The 14,563-nt window shown below is 37.6% G+C and overlaps 1 protein-coding gene across 8 annotated transcripts in view; it reads right to left on the bottom strand.

Moving 5' to 3' along the window:
* The window catches only part of GRIA4 (glutamate ionotropic receptor AMPA type subunit 4), a 223,924-nt gene that overhangs the window by 51,892 nt on the left and 157,469 nt on the right, over nucleotides 1-14,563 (bottom strand). For 7 of the 8 annotated variants that reach the window (XR_008203502.1, XM_052671236.1, XM_052671239.1 and 4 more), the window contains exons 9-10: nucleotides 14,106-14,216; nucleotides 4,787-4,993 (exon numbers count right to left, since the gene is read on the bottom strand). Coding sequence is in view for 7 of the 8 variants with exons in the window: in XM_052671236.1 (XP_052527196.1) it covers nucleotides 4,787-4,993; nucleotides 14,106-14,216 (318 nt within the window). In the remaining variant the exon portion in view is untranslated. Of the gene's footprint in view, nucleotides 1-4,786; nucleotides 4,994-9,934; nucleotides 12,777-14,105; nucleotides 14,217-14,563 lie in introns of those variants that run through there. The other variant, XM_052671242.1, reaches the window with a different exon arrangement.

Raw genomic sequence — 14,563 nt, 5'->3', positions numbered from 1 at the left:
TATGATATGAGGTGGAAAAGTGACAGCACCACTTTGGTGCTAGCTGTGGAGATTAATTTAAAGACCTAATTAGCACACTGTTGTATGCAAAACGTTGGATGAGCTGCATCTTACCAAATTAAAAGGCCTGCAGAATGAGCTGTCTACACTACTCTAAGGAGTTAAAGAGGTATTGATCAATCAAACAAATAAGTACGTATCCCATTTCACTACAGTTGCTGTCTAATGTTAGATAGTTCATAATGTAGACAAACTTGTTTCATGACAACGAATGTAAATGAACAGTACACAGCTAGGTCACGATTAGCAGCCCAGTATTTGGAAAAAAATCCAACCTACCCAATCTGATCATATTACTTATCATTTTTGTATGGATATTTTGTGGCACATAGAGGCCTACATAAACTCCTTGTTGTTGAAAGCTAAATAGCAACAACTGCTGTGCATTAAAAGTATCAGTGTTTATGGATTTAAATGATAAACAGTATAACAATAGTGCAAATTATTCATGATCATGTTCCCAGTGAAATCTGTTTGGACAAAGACTAATGGCACCTCACATTCAAACCAACTCCACCTGTAACAGTATTTCAATCTACCAAGTACAGATGTATTCTGCACTCTTCCAGCTTAAAATAATGGAACAAGATTAAGCCTGATGGTGCAGATTTTCACTTTTCCAGAGTATAGTATTCTAATCTTTTAAATAAAATTTGTGCTTAGTGCATTCTGTATGAAGGTGGTAAAGCTATCTGAGAAAAATCATACAGGAAGTAACTTTAACTATGGAAGTACATGCTTCTCAGATTTTAAAGAGAAATGAGCTTCGACCCTCTGTATGAAACAGTGCAAGAGTAGCATATTCCGTCAGGGGAATAAATATTTAATCAAGGCTGACTGTCAGTGCATTTGGAAACACCTGTTATACATGATCAATGGTATTTCAACCTCAGCTGCGTTTCTTCTCCGAGTGGGCTAGTTATGAAAGGCTACAGAGCCCCACAAGAGATTACTGAGGGTGCTCAGATAAATCAGGGACAAATTAGCAAGATTTTCTGATGGCTTTTCATATAGTGCTAAAATCAAAATAGGAAAATAAATCAATCCTTGCCATGACCTTATGTACAGTCATAGCAAAGCTGCATATCACAGCACCTTATCACTCTGTTTCCCCTGCAACATGATAGAAAAAAAAATGAGCTACAGTGCTCAGGTTAACAGCCAGGCCATTTGCACAGAATCTGAAGGCGTCCAGCTACCAGAACACAAAGTGCATGTGGGTTTAACTAGGTAACATGGGATTAACTGGCACATGCGCTCACCCTCAGCAACACGAGCAATGCTACATGGTACTGGGGGTCTATGCAAAGAGCAGGAGAGACAAGGACTGTTCTGTGTGATGCAGAAATGCTTTCACTGGGTGGCACAATGTTGTTTACCCTTTAATATGGTTGGCATTTAGTATCTGTAAAATGTTTCCCAAGCAGGTTGTCTTGTTAACTTGCTAATTCACTTGCAAATTTGGTCTCAATCCTAGCTGCATATAAAAAGCCCTGCTTGAAGCACAGCCAAACACTCAGACTTTGTGATTATGATTTGCGAATCTACTGGAGAAGATGAGCAGCCGTTTACAGGAGAGCTTTGCAGGAAGGATGGGCTGATTTTCCTGGTTTCTCTAAGTGGGCACCTGCCGCTGTGTAAATCATCTGGCAAGGACTCAAGGAGGTTGCAGGGAGAATGGTTTTCTTGATTTCCCCATGGAAATCTTAAGTAACACACTTTTCTGCATTAACAGGAAAAACAATCTGCTTTAAAGCTACATCTGTATAAGTAAGTTGAACAAGGCTGGGGAGCTCCTGGCCAGCTGGCACAGCACAGGCTCTGTCTCTGCCATGAAAATCCTTGAACCTCCAAGCAAGAATGACTGTACTCAAGCTGCTTATAGGGAGTAGTCTGTCACCCTGTAAGATATTCTGTTAACGTCTGTGTCTCAAAGCTTGCTGGGGACACAGATGGACTTGTTCAAGTCCCCAGCAAGGATTGTGAAATCCTTTGTCTGAAGGACACACATGAACAAGTCCTGGGCAAAGGTTGTGAGATCTTTTGTCTGGGGGACGCAGATGGGCAAGGCCAGGGGCAACGAGAGTGAGATGAGCTGCAGCTAAATAGCTGTGAAGTGCTCCTTTGTGTGGACCTATCTCAGGATGATGAGCCATCTTAGAGGGTACTCAATGACTCTTGCTCGAGGCCCATCCTTGTCACGTAGGCAGGAGAACAAGGAGGATAAAAGAGGAACTGAAGACCATGAGGATAGGTTTTCTGACAACAGATTCCTCATGAAGAAGAACGGGGGTTTCTGGCAGCAGATTCCTCATGAAGAAGAAGAGGGATTCCTGACAATCAGATTCCTCTTGTGGTGACTCCTGCATATTGTCGAACTCTCCTGTGCTTGCTGCCTGAGCGCTGCTGCTGCTTCAAGGATTGGCTGCTCGACTTCCTTATCTACCTGCTTGCTGCCCAAGGCCGGCCACGCTGCTGCTCCCCATCCCCCTGCTGCGTCTGCCTGGGACCTTCAAACACCGTGCAACGGGACCGCTGCTGGATCCTGCTGGTGACTCTCCCTGCTTTACGCAACTCCTGCTTCTTTTCCATCTTTTCTATCGCCCTCCTTCCCTTTCCCATCTCCCTGATTAGGTTTGGTAATAAACTGGATGGAACAACATATAAACCGTTGTTTCTTAATCTCACGCCGGGTATAAAGATGTTAAAAGAACCTCATCTCCCTCCTATAAATTGGAGCGAGACACACCCATGCTACCGTCAAGCTGGGACCAGAAAACATTTTGGAGAGTAACTATGGTCAAAAATACACCATGGACTTTGTAAATAGTCAGATAAGTTAGATAGATAATTTAGCAGATTAGGCAAGAGTTCAAGTACTCACAGGCATTCCCTGGTACTACTGACATACTGGGATCAACACTGCCAATAGGAGCTTTTGGGTGCTATAGCAAATACTGGGCAACAGCAGAGTACTATCAGATCTTTCAGTTAAATAAGCAGTCCTGAGAGCTTTCAGCTTGACCATCAAACCTCTAAAGGGCTTTCATGTAATTCTTCTCTGTTCAAAAAATAAAGTTCTGACCATGCATTGTGGAATGTCCTCTTCAGGTATTTGCAACAAGTTGCTCATGCCTGGGAGTGTCCTTGTTTTCAAGTATGTCAACAGCAGCAGTCACATTCCGGGACTGGTATGAACCTCTGTCTGAGCTTCCCAACAGGAATTTGTGTGTTAGTCTATTACTAGAGATGGTTGAGTTTCATGAGGTAAATTTTTCAAGATAAGGGAAAAAAAGATTAAAAAAAACCCAACAAAGCAAAAACAAACAAGTAAACACCACAGAAAAAGTGTAATTTCAGTTTTCCTCTACAACTTCACTAGATTAAAAGTCACTAAAACTCTGCTATCAAAACTCTACAGAATCTGGACAAAGGGACTTTCTCACAATGTGTATAATTTCTCAGATATCTTAGAAGAAACTACTGATATAAAAGTGTAGAATGATCACATCTATGTGATGGTTAATGTAATTAAAAGCCAGATAAGAAGTTGCCTTAATTTGGATAGGATGAATCTGAAAAACCCTTGATTTTTAACATTCTGAGAGTTCTAAGGCACTAAAGCAGATACAGACGCATGGTGATCACTCAGCTTTTCCTCTGTGAGATTAGTTCATTCAGGAGCTTCCAGGAACACAGGAGTTTGTGATGCTGATGTAATCCTTCCCATTCTCACATCAAAGGAAATCAACAAACTCGGGGACATTGTTTCCCATACTTTTGCTGTGCAAAGTCTATTTCATGTCATGGAGATACCTGAACTGATGAATAAAAGACTTTGACAAAATCTGTCAGTTTACATAGTTGACCGAACAGAGCAGGGCCCTAACCATCATTTGGCAGGCAAAGCTCTGCCTAAAACTGTGAGTAGACCAGCTGTTATTCAGCAGTCTTTCATAGAGGTGTAAGCATGATACATGCTAACTGATGGAAATGTTCTCATCTAAAGAGCTTCAGGATTTTTTTTATTCCATCACTGAAAGCTTATCTCAAATTTGGGTTCTGTTCACATTACAGATAGCAGCAGCTGAGGCAACCAGCAAGCAGAGCTCTGAATTTCTGCTTCTTTTGGTAACACTAAATACTAAAAATATTTCTCTTGTGGTTGTTGGAACTATTTTCACAATTACAACTCTGTCAACAGAATTTTTAACCATGATGCTCTTTCTGAAGAATCCTTCTCCAGATCAGTGTATAATATATGCTGTTTCAGTGCCTATATGTTCATATATGTTATTTATATGTCCCAATAAATGACAATTTCTAACACTAGTCCAACAGTCCTGTCTTTTTTAAAATATCTGCCCCCATTCCATGAAAATGAATCAATGAATGATACTCTTCCCAACTAAACTCTACAGTATATCAAGAATGGGTGGTCTTGAAAGTCCTCCATTAATTCTAAGAGTAACGAATTTTTAAGGGATGTGAAAACTATGGATGTTCTAATGTCACAAAGTACTGGTTTAGCAAATATTAGCAAAATTTAGCAAAATAGCAAAATTTGCATTTGATTTCCTCTTGAAAATAAATGAATGCACAGAGATACGAAACAGAATTGTTTCTTTTCTGTGACTTCAGGTTTAAATAAAATACACACATACTTCCTAATTTATGACTAATACTAAAATAAATTAAATCCTGCTTCAAAAATTGGTATGCTTACCCCATAAACAAGTTCTCCCACCATCCCATTCCAGATTTTTGTCTCTGGATCCCTTGCTCCATATTTTCCATCAGGAACAATGGCAATTTTGTACTTGATACCAATATGTTTTGCAATTTCTGACGCCAGATCTACACAGTATCCTTCAAACTTGTCATTCCCTTCAAACGTATCATGGTTTTTCTTGAACATAACATATGGGGCTTCCTATAATGAAAGAATTAAAACTGTAAAGGAGAAGTATACAGAACATACTCTGAAAAGCAACATGTAATCTACTGACTGAACAACAGACTTTTAATCAAAAGTACATGGATATTGTTAGCACATTTAAATTTAAATATATGAACAGAAATCCTTCTGAATATACTATTATACTATTCTGGATATACTATAATTTGGCTTACACATTTCACAAGCTTTATCAACCTTTACAAATAAAAATCATAAAAAAGACCCAAGTACAAATATAATTTTTGCTTTGTGCTAAATTAAAGATCTTAGTACAGTGTATAGTGAATATAAAGCAAGATCAGAGGTTGCATCTGTGCAATGCAAATGACAGTGGGATAATACAAGGTATAAATTACACTTTTGACTGCAATGAGTGCAATGGCTCTTCCAAAAGTAATAGCTTCTATTTTATGATGTTGGCCCATGATGTCAGAGGTTGATGTTGGTGCTATGGCAGTAGAGTTTGAACCTTCCTGCCACAAGTGTATTACATTTTGCTTCTATGTGACAGATGGCAGCAGAGAAGCAGTCTGACAGAATGGCATCTGACATAGAAGTGTGAATGAAGGAAATGTGTGTAATTGAATTCCTCCATGCAGAAAAAAATAACACCTATTGACATTCATAGACACTTTCTGAACGTTTATGGAGACCAAACAGTGGATGACAGCACAGTGAAGCGATGGATGGTGTGTTTTAGCAGTGGGGACAGTGGATCACCTCTACTGGTGCAGACTTTTACAAGTGCAACATATAGGCTCTTACATAGCTAATGGTGGTGAATCTGTTGCAAAATAGTGTCTTGCAGCTGAGAATCTGTGCTAAGTAATACTGATATTGTGCTTTTTGTATCTGTTGTAGTTTTCACGAAAATAAAGAGGAGGCGTTAATTTCAGCTCAACAAATCTATATCCTGTAACATAACTCCTTTGTACATAATTTCAGGTGCACAGCCTGAATTATTCACTTTCTTGGGGTTTAAAATGCACAGTTGCTCAGAGGCTATGCACATTCTGGTGAGAATATGGAAATATATTCCATAGGAAGCATATAATCTTTGAATAAAGAGTGCATATTTTACATGGTCTTTTACTATGGACCTAAGTAATATTTATGAAGAAGCATAGTTAAAAGCTGACTGATATTAAAGATGCGTGTCAAATTATCAAAATACAGTTTTGGTTACTAAGTGCCATTGGAAACAAGTGAAAAGTGTTTTGAAAAGTAGATCTTAACAGTCTTTGTAAATCACACTACCACAGTAAAAGTGAACATGTGACTGGGAAATTAAAATCATATTTTTTCTATCTGGCTCTGTGAGGATTTCAGACTTTAGCAATCATTATGTCAAACTATAGTTCCTGGTGGTATTTTAAATGACTTCACATAATCCATATTAATAGCCAGTTCCAGATAAAATATTGTCGCTAATGTCACCCTTTGTTTGAATTTACATCATAAAATACTGGCAACTCCAATTTTCTCTGAGGCTATAGCTGTGCTGGCTCTTGGCATGCTTTTTAGACATTGACCTTGGTAGTCCTCTGCCCTAGTCACATCTTTCCTACATACCTAATTACCGCACAAATAAAATTAAGGTAAATGGGTAGATTGAGAATTTGTTCTAGATGGTACTACATGAACATCAGTGTTAAGCAGCAGCAATTATGTGACCTATATTCAATGTTTAACAAAAAAGGATACATGGCATTAAAGGAGCAGTGAAGGATTACATACATCAATTCCAATTTTTTTAGTATGCCAGATAAATTTCTTCTTTCAGACACAAAAATGTAGCTCCTGTTAGCTGCATCTTAACCCACCCAAGAGAAGAACTTGATAGGCAAGTTTGAACAGTATGTTCAATTTACTATTACAGAATGAAAAGGCAGAAAACCTGAAAAAAGCTAGATTCCATATGGGAGGCACTATTCCCTTTACTTATGTAAATTTAATCCCTGTGCTAATTGTGCTTATGACACACCTCGGTATAAGGATGGCAGAAGGGAGCTTTGTGTAAAGAGAATGGAGAAAGTTATGTAGTTCATTTACTTAATGTGACAAAAATATCCTAGATTAAATAAAACAGTTTGGGAATGGGGAAGCAGGAGGGGTTACTAAAACAAAGATGCAGGTTAGTAAGTACTGCAGGAATATTTCATTCTCAGATGTACCCCCAGAAATCTTCTCCTCCCATCCTCTCCTTGTGATATTCTCTACTACTGATGTGCTTTCATGGGCCACAATCCTTGAGTGATAATTCAGTACTGGAGGCCATTTATGCATTACCACCATTAATTCCAATATGAACCATATTGCATAAAAAACCATTTGCAGTGGTCACATTCATGTCCTACCTGGCTACCTGTCTCCTTGTCGTGTATAGACATAGGTAAAAGCCCAGAGAAATCTGAAGATGATAATAGCAGACTGCTGCACTTCTTGAGGATTTTGTTATGAGCACTGCATGACCAAGGACTGCTAAAACTGCAGCAATCCCCAAGCAAGCTGTTATCATCCTGGCATATGTGACGTGGACATTGAGAAGGCCACAGCATTAACTATACATTATAATCTCTGCAATGATGCAGTGCAGTGATTTTGGTAGTGCAGTGTTTGGATCTTCTAAAAAAACCTGACGAATTTTAGCAGCAGCATATCTTTCTTTGTATTCCATTCCCTGTCAAGTGAGCTTACTGTCAACCACCTGTTTTTCAGAGGGAGGGAGGGAGAAGAGCAGTGATAAGGGGTTCTGTCCTCAGTTTGTGGAATATCTTAATTTTGGGAAGTATTTCAGGCACATGAATCAAATGTTCCTCACTCATTTACAGTTTATGTTCCCATTACAGGAAATGTCAAAACCTTTGTCTTTCTACACAGTTTTTTTTTCCATAGAAATGGTTAAAAATAATTAGAGGAAAAAAATAGCCTATCTCCTGACTTAGCAGTAGAACCATGTCCTGTCAAATATCTTGAATCTGTGGACTCTCCTTACAAACTTCAATTACATTTGCTCGCTGCACTTGAAAAGTCATTTTGTTTTTCAATTCCAGCATCAGTGTTTGCTAGCTTTTCTGAATCAGACATTCTTATAAATCCCAAACCAATGCCATATAATTAAAACCATGAAAAAAAAAAAATATTCTGGAGAGAGATTTGAACCAGACAGGTGCAGAGGAGGCCAGCTTCTCCCAGAATCCTGACACTGAGCTTCTGCCTGTACATCATTGATAGGGCTGCTACAAAATAAAATCATTTCAATTGCCTCTGCATAGCAAAGCAACAGATGCTTGATTCTTCCTGTTAATAGATACATAAATCTCAGCCCTCCTCTCTCCATGCTCTCTGAAGGATCACCAAGAGGGGGAGCAGTGAGATTCAGCACCACCCTCAGTAGGTGCAAGCAGTAATGACCCCATCCTGTGAAGGCACCTGTGAGCGTGGACTCACTTGGCCTAAGTTCTGGCAGGGATCGCTTGGGTGACTTGAAGGATCCATTTTGGTTCACTTCCCTTCTGCTTCCCTTTCTACTCATTTTACTGATTTAGAGTAAGATACAGCAAAGAGCATCATTTTTAATGTGAATCTATTATAGAGGGAGGTACTACTTGCTGTAGATACTTTAAAAGAAGTTCAGTGTAATCTCTCAGCACAAGGCAATACAATTAAAGTTAAGGGAACACATATTTCCTCTTGCTTACTGTGCTATCCTTTCCCTTTTACCTATTTTACAGAATAAATAATTTTATTTAATTTTTGTGTCTACATTATCTACCAATATGAAATGTGTTTTCAAGGTAGAATTTGATGGGGGAATGTGTACGGGACTGGATGCGGCTTACTGGTAAAAGACTGTTTGCAAGAAAATTCAGATAGCTGAACTAGTTTCAATTCTGGCCACGGGGCCAAGAAATCAAATTTCAAATCAGACCTTGGGGCTAGAACTAATGAGGTGTGCAGATGCTACTGCAATAATATCAGGACACTGGAAGGCAAGTGTTACTGGTTTGCTAAGAAGCAACTGATACCGTTGAACTTGCAAGGCCATGCTGCAAAGGCAAAAAAGATCTGAATCAGTAGCATGCACTCAGCTATATGTTACATTCTACCTGTGACACTGAAAAAAAAAATTTGGTCTGTACTGACTATTACGATAGCATTTTCTAAACCAGTGGTAGTAGCAGTGTAACCATACTGCTCCAAATGAATAAGAGATGCAAGATATCTGAGTAGGGGAATTATCTTTTATTAGATCAACTGAAATATCTGAAGACTCTAGGAGGGGTTTTTACTGTTTCCAGTCTAATAAAAATATTATTTCTCCCTACCAGTTTTTTTATTTACTGCATTTTTTGAAGAATAAACTCTTAATCTGCTGATGAAAAACACAGATTTGACTTACTGCTGAGTGAGGCTCAATATCATGGTACTTGCAAGATTTCAGCAGTTTAATAATATTCTATTTTGTAGTAAATCAAGGAAAAGTCCGCATTGAAATGATCAATGACTAGCACAGGAACAGATATTTGAAATGGTGCAAGCTTTACTTATATAATTCACAATTTTATAACAATACTTAACATATGTAAATACAAGTTTATGTCTGCAACAATTACCTTTATAGATGAAAACAAATCATTTCACCACATTCTCATAAATTCATGTGTACAGTAAAATGCTCACAAATGATGATTCATTCTATAATGGAAGCTGGAGAATGTAACTAGTCCAAATATTAAACAGATCTATGTATGCCTTGCCTACTTAAGAAGTTAATTTCAAAATCTTTAAGCACTGTAAAAAATAAATTGTAAAAGTGACAAATATTTGTGCAAGGAAATGTCTCATTTTTTAACAGGAGCAGCACACATCACACTTTATTCTGCAAAAAACCCCACCTTCTATAGTAGCCAATTTAATTTTTTTTTTTTTTGGAAGAGTACAGGATTCGGTTTGAAGTCTTTATTATTGTCATGCAACCAATATTATTTTTTTTCTCCAGTCTACTAAAGAATTTAATTAATAAATATATTTTTATGAAAAAATACTTTTCTATTATGAGAAGATCAAAGAATTTTTGAGGTAAGACTCAGGCAAGTGTACATTAGTCAAAACAGAGGGTGATATTTAGTCACCTACTGGAAGTGTCTGTCATCTTGGGTGCCCTATGGCAGCCTGCCTGCCCTCCATTTGTCATTCTGCAGGTCTGGGTAGCTAAGATATCCTCAGTGTTAGCCACCTACCTATGGATAATTGAAGCAATCTCTAAATCTTTGAGTACTTTCATGAAAACTTACACACTTGGTGAACAATTTATCCCATATGTGAAACATCATGCGGTAGCTAAGACATCCATACGGATTGGTCATATATGGCATAAGACTGGCAGGAAAGGTTCATCCTGCTGGTGTAATTACAGAAATGGGGGTAGGCAGAATATCCTAGAGCATCATAAATCTCACTGCATACTTCAAGCAGGCAAGTGAATTGAGTCCCTCTATAAAGACATCTACATTTAGATGGCACAATCTTGAATGAGATTCTGCCCTTAAAGATTAGTCTGCCAATGCAAACACTATCTTATGAAAATACTGAGCTGGAAGCCACAATGCAGACACAGCTCATTGCATGTCTAGCTTTGGTTCTACAGAATTTTTGTGATCTTTAGGTTTTGCAGTCTCATATTAGGTACAGCGTTGTCTGTATCATGAAAGGGATTAGAGAATCTAGGGTACTCATCACAGCCTACTCCCATATATTCTAATTCAGCATCTCAGAAAGTGATGAGGAGCTGGAAGAGGTTGTCCAGGGAAGTTATAGATGCTCCATTTCTTGAGGTGCTCAAGCCAGGTTTGATGAAGCCCTGGGCAGTCTGATCTGATGAGTGACAGCCCTGCCCATGGCAAGGGGATTGGAACTGGGTGGCCTTAAAGGTTCCTTCCAACCCATATCATGTTGTGATTCTGTGATCTCACCACCATATTTCTTATCTTGCTAGAACAGCGATGATTACTTTTCCTGGCTGAATAAACCACTATATTTGCCTTACTATTAGAGAAGGTTATGTGCAGTGTTTCTACTCCAGCCATATAATGAGCCTACTGCACATCAATCTGGGGACTCTGGGGGGGCAGGGGTGGGGGTAGGGGGTCACACTTCTGCACAAAGGGAGAGCATCTGTTCATTCTGAGAGGGCCAGGTATGCAGAAGGATGTGAAGCATGTGAAGTGCATGACACATGGTTCTCCCAGGAACTATAAAATCCAGGGCTATGTGGCAGCTGGTAGATTAATGTATGTCACTTCCCATGTTGCCTTCTCACTCTGGGATGCTCCCTCACCACTTGACTATTTGGTGATAGGCTGAGTGTCTACGTGCTGCACCAAATCTGCACAAAAAAATTCTGCGTGCTCTTACTACGTTACAAATGAAGAAAACATTTTACCAAGTAGAAAACCCTGTACTAGGTTCTTTGATTGCAGAGCTAATTCTTTATAATGCCATAACCATACAGCCGTGTTACAGCGAAGTAAGCGTAGACACACAGAATATGAAGAAACAGAAGGCAAATCAACTTGTGCTATTTGGCTTCAGGCAAAAATTAAAGCAAGCCATGCTGAGAACTTGTAAACTTTTCTTACTCTGCCATGACACCTCTCTTTGAAGACCGAAAAGTCTACAGCACTGGTTGCAGAAGTGTTTCACTTTCACGTTGGAAAATAGTCATGCAACCAAAACTGTATGCCATCTACAATGGTTCAACCTCCCTTCAATGTGAAGTAGGCAATGAAGAGGTCAAAAAAACTCATTTTCTTGCAAAGAGTTGCTCTAGTTAAATATATATGTATATTTTGTGTCTAGGTGTGCGATTATACTTCTGAATATTAAATTAATTACCTCAATAAGTGGATATTAAGAATCATGGTTGTAATCTGCCTTCAGAATCATGTGATCAGCTCCCATTGGATCATCAATGGGAGACGTGCATGACTTTTATGGCAGAATTCACCATATATTCAAACCAAATTCTGATATATTTCTCTTGCACTGTGATTTCAGAACACTGAAAAGGGACATTTTTGGTCAATAATTAGTTCTACTTTTAAATAATTGTATTTATCCCAAAATGACATGCTGCATAAACCCAGGGCATGCTTTGGAATATTAATTCAGTTTTTTGGTTTTGAAAATGATCCCACCAGTCCTTTCAATTCAGGGACTGGAAAAGTTCTTTTGAAGATAACATTTATTATGCACATCAAAATGCTTCAATGCAAACAGGACAGGCAAGATAACACATTTTAAAAGCTTTCTTGTTTTCCTTTTTTTTTCTTTCTGGCAAACAGGAACCTCGTATATTACTTTTCATTATTATTTTTTACTCGCTTCTCCTAAGCTTGAAGCTATTTATGGAAAGTACAGTACTCATGTATGGTAGCTTCAGTCAAAGATATCAGGATTGGTATGAGAGGAAAATTTCGACTGAAAGCTTGTTATTCACATCATTCTCTTCTCAGCTTGGCAAAGTTGAAGGTTAACGTCATCTGTTCTAGACATTTCAGATTAGTCACAGAACTTTTCTTGGTGGTTCAGTGCCTGGTCATCCAGTCAGAGGAACAGTAATCCATATGGAAAAATTAGCTCAATGCTACTAGACTGGTGGTTAATACTTGAGCCTTAGTTAGGAATGTTCGCAGCATCTTGGGACTCTTTTCTTCCTTGATCAATTTCTTAAAATAGGATTCTTCATCAGAGGCTGAAAAGAGGAGGACTGTACTGAAGTCTTTTTTTTTTTCCATCACCAAGTCTTTTTTAGGAAAAAGATACATATTATTTTAAATGTCCCATGCAAATTTAAAAAAAAAATAAATTACACAATTTGGTTAGGATTTACACTCTGAATTCCTGCACAGTAGTTTGGTTGGTTTGCATCCTTGAATGATAATCTTCAACAGAAGATTTTTAAAAATAAACTTAACGTATAAATGCTGATACACACTGCTGGAAATGTAGTAACTAATAGAATTTTTGAACAAGAAAATATATTGATATTTTCCTTTGGGGTATTTTAAACTCTGCGTTAAGTTAGAAAATTGTTGCTTAACAAAACAAACAGAATATTCCTTTCCATTTGACACGTAGCCTATCCTAAAGGGTTAAAATATCTTGTCTAAATGAAACAGGTGAAAAGGGCAGTGAACTGAGATGTAAAATCTTAGATGTGGTCAGATAAAGGTCAGCCTTTGCCAGTTAGCTTTTATAAACATCAGCTTAAAAGGGCATTTCTGACTTCTGAATCAAAATTGTTAAATGTTTTATTTAAAATACAGATTTAGAAGAAAAAAAATGGCTTCAAAAAACTATGTTTTAAAAATGTAAATGAATGAAACAACTGCATTCTTCTTGGTCTGCAACCACTCTTCAAAAACACTAATTACAAACCTAACACTGAAAAATGTCAAATTTATTTAGATTTTATTAAAATGGAAAATTGAATTGACACAATGAATAATTATATTTAAAAAAATGTTCAAGCGCATCTAGTAAATTCATATTTTCATTTACAATTGCAAGTAGATAAAACAGTTCTGATTGGCTGACTGAACCGCAGTGCTTAGAATTTTAGCTCCTACTAAAATTAGCTTTGAAATTATAATGTGTCATCAAAAGGGACACTGACATTATAAACATCTGTGCAATTATGTCAGTTAGAGATTTTAGGTTTTTCTTTTCTTCCAGTTTCTTTGTGAGTCAACATTTATCAATCAGAAAGAATTCATGTATATTTTTGAGAATTCAGTAAAAAATGGAAAAGATTGCATACCAAAAGAAAATTACTTCAACTTATTTTTAAAAACTTGACATCAAGTGAATCATTATTTTAAATGCATATCAAAACACCTCTAAACAAACATAACAGTCAAGATTATTAAGATATATGGCTCTCACCCTCCCACTAACCCAGGAACTGGCAGACTGAATAACACTATAACTAAAAAGGATATTGTGTCACATAGCAGTTTGAGCATTAAAAAAAAAGAAAAAAAAGAAAAAAAGATACTGATTAAAAAAAAAAACACCTTACCAAAATTGTAGTGACAACTACAGTTCTGTTCTCCATGGCTGCAGTGTCATTTCCAAGTGTAGGTTCATGCTGAATCAGAACTAATTTATCCATGTCATTCCAGTAACCAACCTGCAAAATAAAAGGTACACAGTTTACAGCAGGTAACTTTACACTTGGTGAAATTGCAAATACAGTTATTACATGAAAAACAGTGTGATCAAAAGACAATTTTGCTCCAAAGAAGTGCTGCCGTAGATGGGTGCAGAGTAGTATCCACCCAGCATTTTCTCCATTGTGAGTCTTCCATGACCTCCAGTCCAGGACCTTAAAAAGTTTGTTCCATTGGCACTGACCTTTGGTACCTGCATTACAAGTCCTGTTGTTAATTTTTTTTTTATACTCGGTGGAGAGATGAACACTATAAAGCAGCTCATGAATAATATGCCTTCCCTCTGGAAAATAGTTAATAGAATGAA

This window comes from Tympanuchus pallidicinctus, unplaced genomic scaffold, assembly GCF_026119805.1.
Source record: "Tympanuchus pallidicinctus isolate F22 unplaced genomic scaffold, pur_lepc_1.0 scaffold11, whole genome shotgun sequence".
NCBI classification, from domain to species: domain Eukaryota; kingdom Metazoa; phylum Chordata; class Aves; order Galliformes; family Phasianidae; genus Tympanuchus; species Tympanuchus pallidicinctus.
This window is presented reverse-complemented; position numbering and strand designations above follow the sequence as displayed.